The 14,516-nt window shown below is 34.3% G+C and overlaps 2 protein-coding genes across 2 annotated transcripts; one reads left to right on the top strand and one right to left on the bottom strand.

The window, feature by feature from the left end:
- LOC124407261 (fork head domain-containing protein FD2-like) lies at positions 1–7,047 on the top strand. The gene is made up of 2 exons (XM_046883226.1): positions 1–528; positions 6,772–7,047. Exons 1-2 carry the CDS (start codon positions 1–3, stop codon positions 7,045–7,047), a joined length of 804 nt encoding a protein of 267 aa, XP_046739182.1.
- A 4,148-nt stretch (positions 7,048–11,195) lies between these two features.
- LOC124407258 (GDP-mannose 4,6 dehydratase) lies at positions 11,196–14,261 on the bottom strand. The gene is made up of 7 exons (XM_046883222.1): positions 14,040–14,261; positions 13,019–13,261; positions 12,738–12,930; positions 12,033–12,265; positions 11,646–11,861; positions 11,485–11,553; positions 11,196–11,362 (listed from the first exon to the last, which is right to left on the bottom strand). Exons 1-7 carry the CDS (start codon positions 14,091–14,093, stop codon positions 11,300–11,302), a joined length of 1,071 nt encoding a protein of 356 aa, XP_046739178.1. The 5' UTR covers positions 14,094–14,261; the 3' UTR covers positions 11,196–11,299.
- Between the last annotated feature and the right edge of the window lie 255 nt (positions 14,262–14,516).

Raw genomic sequence — 14,516 nt, 5'->3', positions numbered from 1 at the left:
ATGGACGAGATCTTCGCCTCAGGGTGTCCGGCCCTGACGGGATACTTCGCGATAAACGGTGCACCGATTATCGGGGCCCAACCGATGATCAACACGTCCTACCTCTCGCAACTGACATGGGCCTTTCCAATTCCACGTTACAAGCCACCCCCGAGGTACGAGAAGCCCCCGTATTCGTACATCGCGCTGATAGCGATGGCGATAAACTCGTCGCCGAAACAGCGACTCACTTTGTCGGGGATATACAGGTTCATTATGGAAAGGTTTCCTTATTATCGAGACAACCGGCAAGGCTGGCAGAACAGCATCAGACACAACCTTAGCCTGAACGATTGCTTCGTGAAGATACCTCGCGACAAGGCGAACGTCGTCGAGGGTGAACACTGCGGCGGCAAAGGTAGCTACTGGGCACTAGACCCTTCCGCGAGCGAAATGTTCGAACATGGGAATTACAGGCGAAGAAGGACCCGGAGGCAAAGGAATTTCTCGCAGCATAAACATCAGGCAAATTCTGCTTCTGGCATGCCGGTAAGTTGCTTGTGACTTAAGGGGGTTTAACGTTGGATATCAAAGTCCATGTATCGTGAACGCAAAAAAGAGCTCGACAGTCGAATTCTATACACAATTCTGAAAATTTATGACAGTCAATTTGTACGGAATTGTGTATAGAATGGGCTGTTGAACCGTTTTTCCGTTTAAGATATATGTGGACTTTGATATCTGGAGATATGTATGTACGTGAACGTCGAAGACGAGCACTTAAGTCAACCCCCTTAAGGGCGAATCGTCATGAATTGTAAGAGAAAAAACTACTCAAGATATATTCATCGGACTGTTATTTGTATCGCCATTCATACTTCGTGATTAATTAATGATTCTGAGCAAATTTGAATAAAACGAGCTAAGATATTGTGCATATCTAATGAACAATAATTTCCAATCATTTGGAAATACAATTAATGATACCGATTCGTTAACCCTTCGATGATACATTCAATGCAGCGCGTATGGATCCACGATTTGCTAAAAGTGCAAATTTGTACCATCCATTGTCAGCTATTAATTATTTCATTAGTTAGAATCAACTGCAATTTCAATTTTTTATTAGCGTTGATTCCAATTCAAAATATCCCGAATCGACTAGTAAGAATGAAATTCAAAAAATTATTCCAAAACCCGATCATAATAACGATAATCGCTCTGGTGATTTCATCTGACGTATTATAAACGAAACACGAACCCTTCACCGGTGGTAAAAATTCGCATCCGCGCGTAATTAAACGATTAACATTGATTTCAGCGATTTCCATCGATTTTTACATTATTATGTGATTTTTATTGAGCTTTTCAATTTTATCCCTGATAATATCCATTGATTTCCGAGCATTCCTGGCGATTTAAAATCACAGAAAAGCGCAACAATGCTTGAAAGTGATCTATAACGTTAGGAAATCATTAGAAATCATTGTGAATCGCTATTGGTAAATTGGAAATCAACGATAGCACGTGCAAAAGATCGTGGGAATCAGCAGAATGTTAATGTATTGAAACCATTTAACTTCTTCCAAAAGACTCACAAAGATTTGCATGATTTCTAACATTTGCCACGAGACTCGTTCAACGTTATCATACGTGATTGTCAGTGATTTTAATTACCTCGATTGATTCCTTGCGTCATATTAAAAACCTTCAAGTTTAAGTTCCTTTGATGTACAATTTAATTTTTAACCGTTAAATTTATGACTTCCTTGAGTTAGTAACCCTTGAGGAAAATTTTTTAATAAGCAGAGCTTCAAAATGTTTAAACAGTGCAGGTGGTTTTCATCCGATTTTAACGCTTATATACATATTCTGTCCACAATGGAGATCTCCGTAGATCGGTGGAAAAGAGTTTAAAAACATTTATCTTTAAAGTGGAAAAAAATAGATTTTTACAAGTACAGTACAACAGATATTTTTCAACAATTACAATTTTACACTCAGAAATATATGTAGTGTGAGATAAAAACCTTTCCACAAATTGTTATTATCTTATTGTTACCTTGTGTCATCGTAATTTGTTCAAATTCAACTTTTTTTTTTTTTAAAGAAAGGATTTTCAAGACGACACAGAGAGTATTTTGCTAGTTCAATAAAATATTTTTTAGATTTAATATACAACGTGATATTTGATTGCGGTAACCGATTAGTAACTCTCATAAGTTGGTAAATTTCCCGACAATTCATCCACCGAATTGAATTAGCAATTTGTATGAAACAATTCAACTCAATCTTCCAGAAGCTGCTTCGTTATTTTTATAATATCACGAAACAAGTATAACTATTTCATTAGTTTCATCAAATTAAAATCGAGATTTTGTATTCACAAGTATACTCTATTCAATCAAATGTTTTTTTCAATCTCGAAGCAATTATATTATTATTTATGGTAGTTGCTTTGTCAGGATGACCAACATTTTTAAGGTTACATACATCGCGGTGATCCGTTATCTGGACTTATAACGGTTGGTGAACCTGATAAAACAATCACATCACTGCTTTTGCTCTAGAATTTTAGCGCATGCGCGTTATACCATTCGACCATTACCTACTCACTCTGTATAAAAAGCACTCAATTGACGATATAAATTGACATGTCATTGACAAATTAGAAACATTAAATCCAACAAATTGAATAAAAAAATTATAGGTAAAATCAATACAAACAGTCTGATTAGCATAATACAAAGTAATACTTAGTAACAAAGTTGCAACACCTTTCTATTTCCTTCGATCGCTAACAATAAGATAAAGTTTTAGAAAATTTTGTTTTATGTTGTTTATCCGTAAAAACTTTAAGAAAATTTGAATAACATTTAACGCCACGTGGTGCTGGTCTTATTTTCAGTAATAACTTATTTGATTTTTAGTTTTTGTTTTTAGCAGGTATCCGATAATATTTCTTCAAAAAGTGTACAATTAATGTCTTCCTCAAATCGATATGAATCTATGATTGTTTAGTTGACAAGCAGTAATTCAATGCGTTTTACAAAAAAATTTTCAAATCAAATATTCTCCATACAATCAACGAGACCTTAATTATACCCAAGATAAAAACTTCACGATATAAAGATATCCCAACGTAAGTGTACATAATTTTAACTACAGTGTTTACAACCAATTTACTGTAACGATATTTCCGAAGCGCGTGCCACAAATTGCTACATGACAATGCACTTTTTACAATATCATTATATTCTTCGTGTAACGGTTGAAGAATATGAGCCGACAATGAATGGTTCTTGAACTCAGTAATGTTGGAAAGTTGCTTTGCTCAGCGTTTGCTTCTCTTCTAAGCTATCTAACGGAAAAAATCATTTCACCTTCACTTTCTTGCATCGACTAATATGGCTTTGATGTATGTACACATAATGCGTACGTATGTGTAATGTATATGAACGCACGTTGTTTTCTCTTACAAGCACCGGACTCGAGGTATGAGCTTCGTAATCATTTCATCTTTCTGCTCTATTCGAAATAACAATACGACACAAGTTATGCCAATGTCATTGTTATCCACGTGTTTATAGCACGGAACGCGATCACTTCGTTCCTGACAGTGAACATTCGTTACTCAATTAATCAAATTTATCCCACTAGATCAACGATATTACCACAATGCAGTTGCAGATTCTAACGTCAGCGTTGCAGTCTCTTTATCATTTCATTGAAACGCTGCAGTAATCACGAAACACACGCGATGATCTCCGAATTCAAGTCACATTATATATCGAATGTAGTAAAAAATTGGAACACACAAATTCTTATCAAATTGAAAATAGAAACCAAAAATAGTTTCAGCAAATGATTTCGGTAATTTTTGTGATTAATATTTCACCAGGAAGTTTATCAGCCAGGATATCGTATAGACTGTCAAAAATTTCAGTTCCGATCACCCCGGTCGAATATCTAAAAAAAACTAACAGATATACAAAAAAAAATTTTTATAATAAAACTTGTGAGTTATGTATACGAAGGGAAAAGCAAAGCGTGATAAACAAATTTTAGTTTTCATTATCTCTTACATCAAAGCTGACAACTTTTCCTGCAGATACAAAATTGACGAGAGTTTGAAAAGATATAACATTTTTTATAATTTTGGTTTGGGTTATACATTAAGATCACAAAATTTTCACCCCTCTACCAGACAATAAATACATGCGTAAGTTAAGGTAATAGAAAGAGAAATTTAATGATTCAAAAAGAGAAGGAAAAAAATTGAGAAATCTTATATATACCCATAATACTTATAATTGTATTTTTTGTTAATGGTGAAAAATTAAAAAAGGTTAAAGAGTATTCTAGAAAATTGTGACTCGGTCCATAAAATATTCTTTTACTTCCTATGCACTTCTCTGCAAATATTTTTCAGAAAATCGATTCCCTGAATTTCATCAAAATATTACCAAATATTCTGAATTTTGCATGTAACAAATTCTTTATATATAAGCAAGAGCGCGATGCCTTGAAAATTTCTACAATTTCCTAAAACAAATTTTCTTATTTTCTTTTAAACTTCATGAGTTTTCAAACAATCGTCTCAAGGTCTCCACCAATTTTTCTACGATATTATACATGTGAACCGAGCCATTCTGTAATAAACAGAAATAATCTGCATTTCCTCCAGTGAATTTTTTTTCCGGTTCTATGAATTATCCGGGTTACGTTAATCGCATTTTCCGATGCGATTAGATATTGACTGATATTGATTGAAATTCTACAAAATTTATTTTCGCAACAGCGTGCGTAAAATTCTACTTTTACGCACAGTGTTGAGAAAAGTAGAATTTTACACCCCGAATATAGAGGTGTATAGAAAATTGAATTTTACGCACACTGGTGCGAAAAATAGCGATTTACCCCCTCGTCTTATCCCCTCGGAATAAGGTCTTTATTCCGCAGTTTTGATGCGCAGTTCGAAGTGCGCATCCCAAACTGGCGAATAAAGTAGCTTCGTCGAAGAGATCGCGACATAACCTCACTCTTCGTTTTGCTTTTCAATGCCCATACCGTAAAAAATATTGTATGTGGCATGCCCGTAAACCGTTTTTTGGCTCGGATAATTTCAGTACTCGATTCCGGCTCGATTCCGGCTCGCCTTCAGCTCGTCCTGAAATCTTTATCCTTGCCAAAAAAACAGGCGGTTTATGGGCATGCCACATAAATAGCTATTGTAATAATTCTGTACGTGTTCCATATAATAATGAAATTTTGTGAAAAAACATTTCACAAATTGGTTTCATACCATTGCGACCTAATTATGGATAATATAAGTTTTGAAATATGATATCCGCTAAATTAGCCAACGTCTTCGTGCCCTTTGCCGATTAAACACCATAATTGGAATTTTTAGAAGTCGCCGGTCCTGAGTGTCGGCATTAGCCCGTTCTATGAAGTATAGTACACCTAGCATCAGCGTTATATACAAACAAAGGGCTGATATGCCAGCACTTGCAGAGTGACAGAAATAGAATGAACCGCACTACGCATCATAGAGTATAAAGAAGACGTTTTCCCATCACATTTTAAATGGTTTTACCGTAATACTGTAATCACAATCGAATACTGTATACTCTACGAATAATCAGTAAAACTCATGCAAGGATATTATAAAGACATCCCAAGCTAGAATAATTATTCCATAGAAAATAGAAATCATTTTTTTGGAAAAATCTTTCATACCGATTCGATCTGTTGCTTTGTATAATTAATTTTTTTAAATCCTCTAGAATTTTAAGATATCGAAATAAAATTCCCACCATTGGTATTGTTTTTATTCCAACTAATTGAAACAGCTAACCACAAACTCCAGTAAATGGAAACAACTAATGGTCACAAGAACCACTAATCATATTTTAAAATGATCATGGCAGCGCGCAATTATGAAATTTAATCTGAATTAGATATAATAATTTCCCCTTGAAGAAACATTCGATTGTTATCAATTATAGTGATTGTATAGTTAATGACTAGTTTCAGTAGCAAACGATATTTCTATTCAACGTACAGGACATTGATTTTGAAGATTTCAAGTCAAGTTCAATTAGCAATTTGAAAAATTTCATTTTATATAGTCACAGTTACCAAAAATTCGGCACTAAAATGATCATAGTTAAAATGATGATTCAAAATATTCTCCAAAATACAAGAAAATGTGGTACAAGAAACTATTTGATATTGTTATAGTTGTTAATTATACTCAATCCTCTGGTTATTGCGCGACATTAAATCTGTAATTGTTTTTTTTTTTTCAAATTCACTAAATTTTTTCTGTCAAATAAGACCTTACCGTCAATTTTTTGTTGCACAACAATTAAATTATCACAATTATAGTAACAAAGAAATAAAGTACGAGTAACGATAATCAAAAAAGAAACGCAAGCTAGCTTTTATAGTTACAATTACAAAACTGATTTCGGTAATGTTGAACAATGATGATAGCTAAGAACTGTAGATTAAACACAAATGGAAATTTCTCTCGTAGCACGCAGAGACAGCTTCGCGAATGCGTATTATATTTTAATCGATAATTGCGAAGGTAAATATTTTCTAGAAGTATCGAATCGTCTGCAAGCGAATTAACATGAAGGCACATGCAATATTTGCGTACAAAAAAAATCATCGATCGAAATTAGCGACGCTCGGGGGTATAATTTAAATTCTGAAAAATCGCAAAGCTGTACGCGAATGATGTCCGATAAATGAAATCGCTAAACAAGTGTTTGTTCACAGATGGGTCCCGACTTTCTGGTACCAACGTCGAGTAGCCGTCTTCAAGAACCTCTCGCGACAGAACAGAACTTGGCATCAGCATTTGATCAAGATGCAATAAGAAGAGACGAATCAAAGTATACCAGCCCTCCGGAACGGTGTATCAAATCAACGATGTTCACGATTGACAACATATTACGAAAGTCACCGTCACCTAGTGTCCCCAAGGTAACATCGGTGACAAATGAATTCATAAATGAAATAAAAACGGACGATAAAAAATTTTCTTTGCGATAGTCGCTGAAGAAGAAATTTAATGACATGTAATCAATTGTTATCTATTATTTATAAAATGTAAGAATTTTATAGTAGGAATTTTTTCAACGTTCGAATTCTTATCGTCCATGTATAAATACTGTGGTAAACACAGTTATACGTATGCAGATTTCTGACATATCCGCTTTGTGCCGATGGAAATGATTACACATAAATATAGTAATGTGTGCTTTCATATATCAATTTGCATATGCTTACATACGCGATTGAAGACAATCTGACCTAAAATATGTAGATTTTACATCACCACCGTATTTTTGTATTGAGAAATTATACGCAATTATAACTTTGTTGGAAATTCATGTAAATTCGTTTGTTTTAAAATTGTAATGTAGAATTTCGTTAAAAAGTTTGCTATCATAAATTTCGTAAGAAAATACTCAGCGATTGTAAATGGAAAAAAATTTTACCAAAATATCAGAATTGCGAGTGAAATGATTACACGAAAAATGTCTGAAGACCTTCAACCGATCATTAAATCTTATTTATTGTATTATACGTTTTATTAAAATCATAATCACATATGTCTCACCGAAATGTCAACATACATTGTTTACGATTCATGAATACCTCCATAAATAATCGTCGAAAAAAATGATAAACCGAAATAAAAGAATATCTAGGTTTATAATCGAGTACATATAAACATATAATTCTTCACTACGAAGAAAAGCATCGTCGGAATAAATATTCCTTCGTTTTTATATGATTGCGTGAAATATTGTTATTTAGCGTAGAAATGTGATTATAACTAGCACAATACCCACGATGTAATAACATCGCGAGACGAAAACGGTATAACGTTTGCAGTGGATAAAACTCGCGGTTATATACATGTGTGCGGTGGTGTTTAGGGATTATTTAACGACTGTTGCGATCACACATGCCAATGTTTGTTTCTTCAAAGGCGCAGTTCGAATGTTAAATTTCAAAACAAAAGTAGTTGAACGTCAACATGATTTTCTCGGAAATTCAATAAATCACCCACATCACAGCCTATTCGCCGTCGCAGGGAAACCGTGCCATCTCACTCTCTCTCTCGCTCTCTCGCTGTGGATTTAAACCACTGATTTAAACTCCACATCACAGACGTACTCACTCGCTATACGGAATGAATGCAAATAATTACCGAAAGCCAGAATTGTTCGTTGATATTGAAGAGAAAATGTTACTTTTTTCTTCTTTTCAATTGTTTTTATATAAAAAATACGATTTTCTTCATGTACTTCTCATATTTTCGTAAAATTTTTATTTATGAACGTAATTGGCATTAATATACGAGAATTCAAGAAAGCAACGATTTTTATCAAGTATGCCAAAACGAAGTACAGTTTAAATTTTGCGCATACATGCGTATATTTGTATATACATATATATATATACACTATTGATTACACTTACGAATGCTAGTATATTACACTCGATAACTCTGGGTCTTGAATAATTCACTGCAAAAAATACTTTTTACAAAAATACATTTGGCATTGTAACGACGATGTCGAAAAAAGTTGACAAAAAAAAGTTTTAAACTCTGAAATTGAAATTTTATACGAGCATTTTATTAAAACCATAAAATAAACTCCAAATATTTGGACTCTTGAAATATTTAAATTTTATAGATAAATTATTTTGCATTTATAATACTTAATTTTTAATGGAATAACATTATTTTCTAAATGTATACCTACAATGTTTTTGTGCTAAAATAAATTCTTATAGAAAACGATACCACCCAAATCTATGACTTCGTCAAAATTCCACACACCCCATTGACAAAACCCTTGCATAACATTGATTAACACTGGTAATACTTCTAAATACAGGAAAACGAACGGTTGATATAGGCACCCCTCGATCAAGTCGTTATATCGCACCCCAGCGACGAGGGTAACACGCCTAAAAAAATTGGATCATATTTAGATTTGCAAACTTCGAATCTGTAAGCTTGAAAACTGAAGTTTCTGTAGTTGCTAAATTGGCAGTTACAGAGCAGAAAACAACAGGTAAGTTCCATAACTATGCAAGGCTTTTACTCACAGTTATTTGCTTGTACTAAAAAATCCCAAATTTTTAGTTGCGTCACCTTCGTCACTGGTGAGCAATATGCACTTTGATCGTAGTGAATTGTATATAACAAGTGCAGTGAAACGTAAATAAGGTAAGTGTACCAGTTATTGACCTTTTTTGAATGTATCTGTTTACTTCTTAATTTTAAAATTACCGAAAAATGAATTTGTAATGTTTAACTCTCTAGCAATCGTTTTAGTCATTGAAAAATTGACAATTTATAATTTTGGAAAATAAAAGGGTTAATAATTGGGTCTAAGCGTGTGAATAACTGGTACACTTACCTGATCAACTTCTCACATCTACAACAATTTCAATGCCTATAACTTATATGACTTGTGCTTTCCTCGTTGTAGTATCTGCAAGAATATTCGTAGTAATTGAAAAAGATATAGAATAATATTCACTTATGATCTTGAATCAATTCACATTTCAAGTTCCATGAAATTTGGATTCCTGAAAGTTAGGTGTCACATATATCAAAATATAAAATTTTCTCTATATTTATATCTCAAGTTTTAATAGTAATTTCATTGTTTCCCTACAATCGACAAGAAACCATGAAAATTTTTTTTTGGTATCATTCATTTACCATTAGAATGAGTTAGTGAAATGTATTTGCCCTGTTGTGGCGTTTACCATCCTCATAAGGAGATAAAAAAAAAATCTGATCAATCTAATGTCGAAATCACTACTTATAAAAATAATGAAGCCTCATATATACATATGTACATATGTATTCTTTGAAAGCAAAATTCTTGTTTCTAAACTCCCTAATAACGAAAAAAATACGTGCAATGAATACTTTATAAAGACAGCTAATTACTGTCACACATCGCACTATCCCTGAATTTTTTGCAAACTGCAATGCAAACACTAATCTTGACGAAATTTTACATGCATGTTCGTTATTGATTATAAATTAATTTCCGAAATAAGGCTCTGAATATATATATATAATCATCAACGGGGAGGAATGCAGGCTCCACTCTATTCGCTCCATATTTCTACATGTCAACTCAGTGCTGCACCGTTTTATCATGTTCAAGCTGTACCTTTGAGAGGACTCAAAACCGTCGATTTGAAACTCAAAATAATTATTTGGTGAAGTGTTTATCGTAATGATTCAAAAGCAGAAGAAATAATTGGATTACCTATATATTGTTTGCATTATACCGTAAGATCAAACCCACGAACAATATTGAATTAAGTTTTCATGGAATCCGGTAAATAACAAAAACTGATTTGGATTATGCTGAGGTTAGTGGTCCACTGCATTCCTCATCTTTCCTTGTTCACATCAGATTCGTGGAAACTTTAGGGTATAATTACCGCAAAAATAATACAATTCCTGTAATAATGCAATTGAACAATTATAGTAAGCATTTCAACACTTCATTATTTCAAGCTCCAAATCCAGGAAGTGTCTATGCATTTCTTTGTTCAGGGAGTTCAAAATAGTATTTAAATTTGACAAAGCTTAAGCAAAGTAATACTAAAAGCTGCTACGTTCTGGTTGAGCAGCTAATGGGAGGAAATTCTGGTAGAAAATCTTGCACTCGTCATTTCCGTTTCTGGTTTAGACAATGAAAGCTTTGAAGATAATTTTTTGCCAAATAACTAACTTCCTAGAGTTTTGAGTATGATGCCGGTTTAACCGAACGTGCAGCGTTTCAACTCTCGATCACGAACCTAACACGTTGGTAGCACACAAACACGAGAGATGACAGGATTATTTCCCAGAGTTTTCCTAGAACGTATCTTCCGCACACGACCACCCTAGTAAAAAGTCTGTTGGACGCAGATAGATGTGTAGAGAAATTGTGCCAAATACCTTAGAGAAACAGACACAGAATCAGTTTTCTGTCTGTTTTTTACAGCTTTTGGCACATTTCTTCATTTCTTGTAAGTTTCTCTCTGCGTCCAACGGAATTTTTACCAGAACAGCGCGCTGTATAAGCGTATATTACTAATGATGGATAGTAGACGACAGACCATTCTGTCATTAACAATTCATTCTGTATGTATCTTGGTATATTTATAACTGGTAATGCGGAAAAAATTATAAATACCGTCCCCACTTATACTCATGACAAGTTAAAGTGGGATAAATGCAGAAATTTCGGCGAAGCAATAACGATCGTAGCTAAGCATTCGGATTTTTGCGCATCAGTTCGAGATCAGCTTTCATCATATCCTTTACCAGTTCCTATATAAAAGTGAATGTTCAGTAAAGTTTAATTCCGACTGGGAAATTGTCGGTATTGAATGAACTAGCGACAGCTGAAAATGCTGCAATGATAAATTATAATAACTTATTCAAATACATACTTCGAATTTAACTGTAGGCTGCCATCCAAACTTTTCTTTGGCTTTTGAAGCGTCGCCCAGAAGTAAGTCCTGTGTCATGAATTAAGATGGAACATTTCAGAATAGATGTTAAATGGCCAGTATTTAGTTAATCCTGTGACAATGTAAATAAAGATTCTTACCACTTCGGTTGGACGAAAGTATTTTGGATTAACGCGAACCAGGAGCTGCCCAGAACCAGCATCGCGACCAATTTCGTTGACACCCTCACCCTCCCATTTAATAGTTCGACCAATGTAATTAAATGAGGCTTCAACAAACTCTCTAACACTGTGAGTTTCGCCAGTTGCTATGACAAAGTCATCTGCGACTGACTGTTGTAGCATCAGCCACATTGCCTAAGAATTGTTATTTGTGAAATAATTTTTAAATTCTTTTTGAAAGATCGTAAAGAATTACTCTGTAGTTTAGATGCGAGAGCACAAAATTCTGTATGCAAAAACGTTTACAGTGCATATAATCGTCGTGTTTAAAATTGGAGGAAATTTGAAAAATACATAGTCATTTACCTCGACATAATCTTTAGCATGTCCCCAGTCTCGTTGCGAATCCAAGTTCCCGAGTTCCAAAACTTCTTGCAAACCCAATTCTATTTTCGCAGCAGATCTGGTAATTTTTCGCGTCACAAAATTTTCGCCTCTTCTTGGACTTTCGTGATTAAATAATATTCCATTGCAGGCGTACATGCCGTAAGCTTCTCGATAATTTATCACTATCCAGAATCCATACATCTTTGCACAGGCTGTAAGTTAATCGATCTAGTCTATTAATACCAACTGTGGCAGCTGTTCAAATAAAGCGGAAGGTTGGATAGAAGAAAAATAGTCTGAAATGTCTGTACACGAATATCTCATAGTTCATCACGGTAAATTAACAAAAATAATATCTTTGCCAAAGTGATGAAGTTGGCAAATTCCTGGATTATTCTTTGTTCTTTTTTTTCGCTACAAACAAGTACGCAGTGAACATCATGATTTTAGATTTGATTTTTCAAGAATAAAGACCACTCAGAAATAATAATATGAATTCGTATTTTTAGATACGAAAAATACTTTGAAGAATTGGACTGAAATTGAAATTTTATCATAATTTCACTGCAGTATCAGTTTTTATAGAAAAAAAATAAGAAAGTTCCACCGTATTGTTCTTAATAGATTCATGAATTTTTTTTTTTATAAGATATGTAATGTGGACATAATAAGAAGTTTACCAACCGTATGGTGAACGTGGGTAAAAAGGAGTTTTCTCTGTCTGCGGTACTTCAGCTACTCTGCCATACAACTCAGATGTTGAGGCTTGATAAAATCGCACCGATTTCTCGAGGTTGCAAGTTCTTATAGCATCAAGTAATCTTAAAGTGCCTACTGCATCCACTTCAGCTGTGTATTCGCTTAATTCAAAGCTCACCTGTTACAAAAAATTAAATCGATAATATTGTTATCGTCAGATTAAGGCAGCTGATTTCAATTAAGGTAATGCATAAAGAAATGAATACCTTAACGTGACTCTGGGCAGCAAGATTGTAGATTTCTGTCGGTTGAACTGCACTGATGATTTTGACAAGACAGCTGGAGTCCGTCATGTCGCCATAGTGCAGCTTCATTTTTCCCTGCCTGTGAGATTTGGGATCTGCATAAAGATGCTGAATACGTGCAGTGTTGAAAGTACTTGCGCGTCTGATTATCCCGTGAACGTCGTAGCCCTTGTCCAGCAGAAACTCTGCCAGATACGATCCATCCTACAAATTAAATACCGAATGCTTAAATTTGGATAATGAATTACCTCATTTTACTGAAAATTACGAAAACAATAATTAGTAAAGAACTAAAATTTGAATTGGTGTTTCTATATTTAATATTAAAATGAAGTAATTCTACAAAAAGTTTCAATAGTAACTTGTCTTTGCTTCTAGTATCAGCCAAATTTACAATTGTCGAAATATTTCTGAAAATAGTAGTTAGTCGAATAATAGTTTAACTACAGATTTCGAACAAAAATTTCGGGACGTTCGAATGTATATGAATTCTATTTTAGCTATACTATGTAAGATTCCTATTATTTTACGGTTTGTAGGATCTAAAAACAGACCTTTTTAATCATTTTTCTCAAACTAACTTGTTGCCTGAGCAAGTAAAGTATATCCAGCGACGAGCTCATCAAATATTGTGCTTACAATTGACCAATACCTCAAAAAATAAATTAATGAGAAAAACAATTGTGTCATCACAATTCTGCAGGAGCTGCAGGACCGTTGGAATGTTCAAAATGATTTTCATATTGGGATTAAGCCCTTCGAAGCATAAATAAACAAAAATAAAATTTGTAATATCAATCAAGGTTTTGATTTGCGGATAAAAATTAAAGTTTTCAGAACCAAGAGACTTATTTTTCACATTTCTTATATCGACAACGCCTGCTGTATTGACGATTCTATTTTCACGTGAATATTGATAAAAGGAGTAAAAAAATGCCTAAAACTTGAACGATAGCTGAAGGATCTCTAACCCAAGGCTTACCTGGCCTGTGATACCGGTTATCAGTGCAACACGTCTAGAATCACCCGTTGCCATGATCAAGAGCTTTTAGAACGACCTGAAGAAGTCAGTCGTGGCACTTTACACGCCGAAGTGACACAAATCAACGTTCGGCATCGGCATATAGGCTTATCACTTGCCACGCATCCTTTTCCTGCTAGCTTCACCCCCAAGTTTTTACGTACCACGTACGATACACGGCGTTAAGCTGCCCCGGCAGTTTGACTTTGCCTACGATACCTCGTCATAACCTCGAAATTTCAATTCCCAATAATTATTTAGCATGAAAAATATCAAGAGTAATAAGAAGACCATCTTGGTGTATAAAAAGTGTCCGTAAAGTAGAGTACAGACATGTGAGATGGCGCTGCTGTAGCAAGAGGGGCGGGACCGGCGGGACGTTTAAAGGGAAAAATAAACGGATATCCGCTTTGTGAAGGCGCTGTTTTCAAAAAAGTT

This window comes from Diprion similis, chromosome 6, assembly GCF_021155765.1.
Source record: "Diprion similis isolate iyDipSimi1 chromosome 6, iyDipSimi1.1, whole genome shotgun sequence".
Classification (NCBI taxonomy): Eukaryota; Metazoa; Arthropoda; class Insecta; order Hymenoptera; family Diprionidae; genus Diprion; species Diprion similis.
Note: the sequence above shows the minus strand (reverse complement) of the source record. Positions and strands in the feature narration are given on the sequence as shown.